Raw genomic sequence first — 2,855 nt, forward strand, 5'->3', positions numbered from 1 at the left:
GAATTGGCCGTAAAAAAAAACAGTAAAGTTGTTTCGGCGTTCGGAACGTGGTTGTTGTCTGTAGTACGGTTGACGCAAGAGAGGCCGATCGCCGACGGCCGGCACTCGTCCGGTCCGACTTGTCTTCCCATCCCGCCTAGCCTTTGCGGCGTGGAGGGAGAGTCGATGATGTCGCGTCGTCGTCACCAGTGGTGGTGGTTGATAAAGTCGTAGACCGGTCGCTGCGGTGCCTGTACTTTGTACTGGCAGCCGTTGCGTACCGTGTCATGATAAAGATATTCATAGTCAATCTAAAAAAATTATACATAGCGTGTATATATTTTTAGAAAATTTATCTAAAAAACCTGATTTAACGCCAGACTTTTTTAAATGTGCTCAAGACCTTACATCCCAGGCATGTGGAATTTCACTTCGCACCGTAAGCCGCATTTGCTCTGAAGCAAAAAAATCAGAAAACACGCAAGATGAACAACGAGTTGGACGATTTTGATAAAGATATAGTCAGAAGATTTATTTACGACTTTTATGATAGAGGTGAGTACCCGACTGCCTTTTCCATACTCAACACTTACCGAGAAAAAAATAATTACACTGGAAGCGTTAGGTCAATGCGACGCGTTCTTAAAAATTTGAATTTTTCATTTAAGAAGTGTAATGACGGGCGCAAATTTCTAATGGAACGTTTAGACATAGTTGCTCTACGGTGCACATTCCTCAGAAAAACGTGCACACTGCGTAAAAATAACGATAGACGCCCTGTTGTTTATGTTGATGAGACTTGGGTTAATCAAAATCACTCACGATCCATTATTTGGCAGAACAATGAAGGTACGGAAGGATTAAAGGTTCCAATTGGCAAGGGTGGTCGACTGATTGTATGTCACGCAGGATGCGCCCGCTACGGTTTTATTAAGGATTCAAAATTAGTTTTTCGTAGTAACACTGGTAATACTACATACTACCATAACCAAATGAATGCTGAGGTGTATAAAGAGTGGTTTTTTGAATTACTCAATCATCTTGAAGAGCCCTCTATTATTGTTATGGATAACGCTTCATATCATTCGACCTTGGCTGAAAATTATCCTAAGAGTAATTCTAGAAAATCGGATGTACAAAAATGGCTTAAAGATAAAAATATTCCCTACAGTAATCTAGAAACATTAGCCGAACTCAAAATGAAGGTGAAAAATATAATGCCACGTGAAAAATCGTATCTCCTTGATCAGTTGACATTAGAAAGAGGTCATGAGGTGATACGACTTCCTCCCTATCACTGCCAGTATAACGCTAATGAGTTGATTTGGGCTCAAGTTAAAAATGAAGTTGCCAAAAAAAATAACACTTTCAAGATGGTAGACATTGAACGCTTGACTCATGAAGCGTTAGATTCAGTGACTGTACAAGACTGGGAGAAATGTGTACGACATGCAGAAACTATTCAAGCGCAAGACTATGAAAAAGAAGTTCACAGGGATGCCATATTAGAACCTATTATATTGACCATATTACCAGGTGATAGTGATTCAAGTGATGATGAAGACACAAATAATGATGAAGACATATTTGGTAACTAATTTCGACTTTAATTAGGTAAAATAAAATTGTATGTATAATGTTGTTTATAGTATTTTGTAAAAAATAATAATTTGTAAATATATAACATAAGCATATAAAATGATGTTTTTAAATAAAATTGTTTAAATTAATAGTACGATTTTGTTGTTTTGGTTTTTATTATTATAAATAATATGTAAATATTTTTAAAAAAGCGCGGCAATTAGTATTGGCCGTTTAAGAACCCATTATACTCTATTCCAAATGAGATCAGCCTTCGGCGGCCGAGTTGTGCGCATGGGCGTGGCTTACGCCGCTGGTAGAGTTGCAGTCGAAACAATACTTGGTGGGGGAACCTGACTACCACCGGACGAAAACTGGTCGCCGCGCAAGGCTGATCTCATTTGGAATAGTGTGTAGACGATTTAACCGCTTGGATCGCGTCGGTCACACGCCACTTTTCGTGTCCCCGACTATAGTATTTTTCCAGTGTTAAACACAAGTTTATTAATTGCTTTGACTCTACCTGTTTGTAGTGCGTTGACAGAAAGGTCATTTTCCAAGTTGAAAATTATTAAATCTCGTTTACTAACACAAACACGTTTAGAGAATCTGATGATAATAAGCTGTGAACGTGACATTGTGATAAATAAGAATGATGTATTACAACATTTTAAAGAACAAAGTATAGTTTTGGCAAAGCATTTATAATTTTATATTGTATTTATATAATGTATTATTATTTTATAAAACAATTTTAAATTATAAATGTTAAATTACTTTTATTCTAATATTATATACGACCGTTTTTCATATAATACGCATATATATGTATAGAACATTTTTTTTTTTTTTTTTAATTGTTTTATTATTTGAAGACAATGTGGGTGGATACCTAATTATTTTAGTGAGCACCTGTTGTATTTTCTAAGATAGCCGCCACTGACGGCAACAGTAAATATAAGTAGAGCAACGGAACTAATAAAAAACTCACAAATTACAAAGAACGTGTTATCATACCTCAAAAATAATAGGAATGAATGAGGTTTTCTTAAGTGTGGAAAATAGAATATAGCAAAGTCCACGTATAGTAACTACTTTAAAACACATTTTCAAATAATTTTTAATTTTAATTTTTTTTACTAATATTAAGTGAAATATTTTGTTACATAAAAGGTACTTCATTTAAAAGTATAATTAATACTAATGCAAACCTTTAAAAAAAAATTAAAAAGTAAAAATGACTAAAAATATTTAATTATTGATTATAAATTGAGTTTGGTACCAACATTCATCCC

The 2,855-nt window shown here is 34.7% G+C and overlaps 1 protein-coding gene across 1 annotated transcript; it reads left to right on the plus strand.

Moving 5' to 3' along the window:
* Positions 1–464: 464 nt before the first annotated feature.
* On the plus strand, positions 465–1,577 carry LOC126552652 (uncharacterized). The gene has a single exon (XM_050207361.1). It carries the CDS (start codon positions 465–467, stop codon positions 1,575–1,577), a length of 1,113 nt encoding a protein of 370 aa, XP_050063318.1.
* The last annotated feature ends 1,278 nt before the right edge of the window (positions 1,578–2,855 follow it).

The sequence above is a fragment of the Aphis gossypii genome, chromosome X (assembly GCF_020184175.1).
Source record: "Aphis gossypii isolate Hap1 chromosome X, ASM2018417v2, whole genome shotgun sequence".
NCBI lineage: Eukaryota > Metazoa > Arthropoda > Insecta > Hemiptera > Aphididae > Aphis > Aphis gossypii.

Excerpts from the sequence above, each read along its gene's own strand:
- LOC126552652 (XM_050207361.1), top strand. The coding sequence starts at position 465 with ATGAACAACGAGTTGGACGATTTTGATAAAGATATAGTCAGAAGATTT.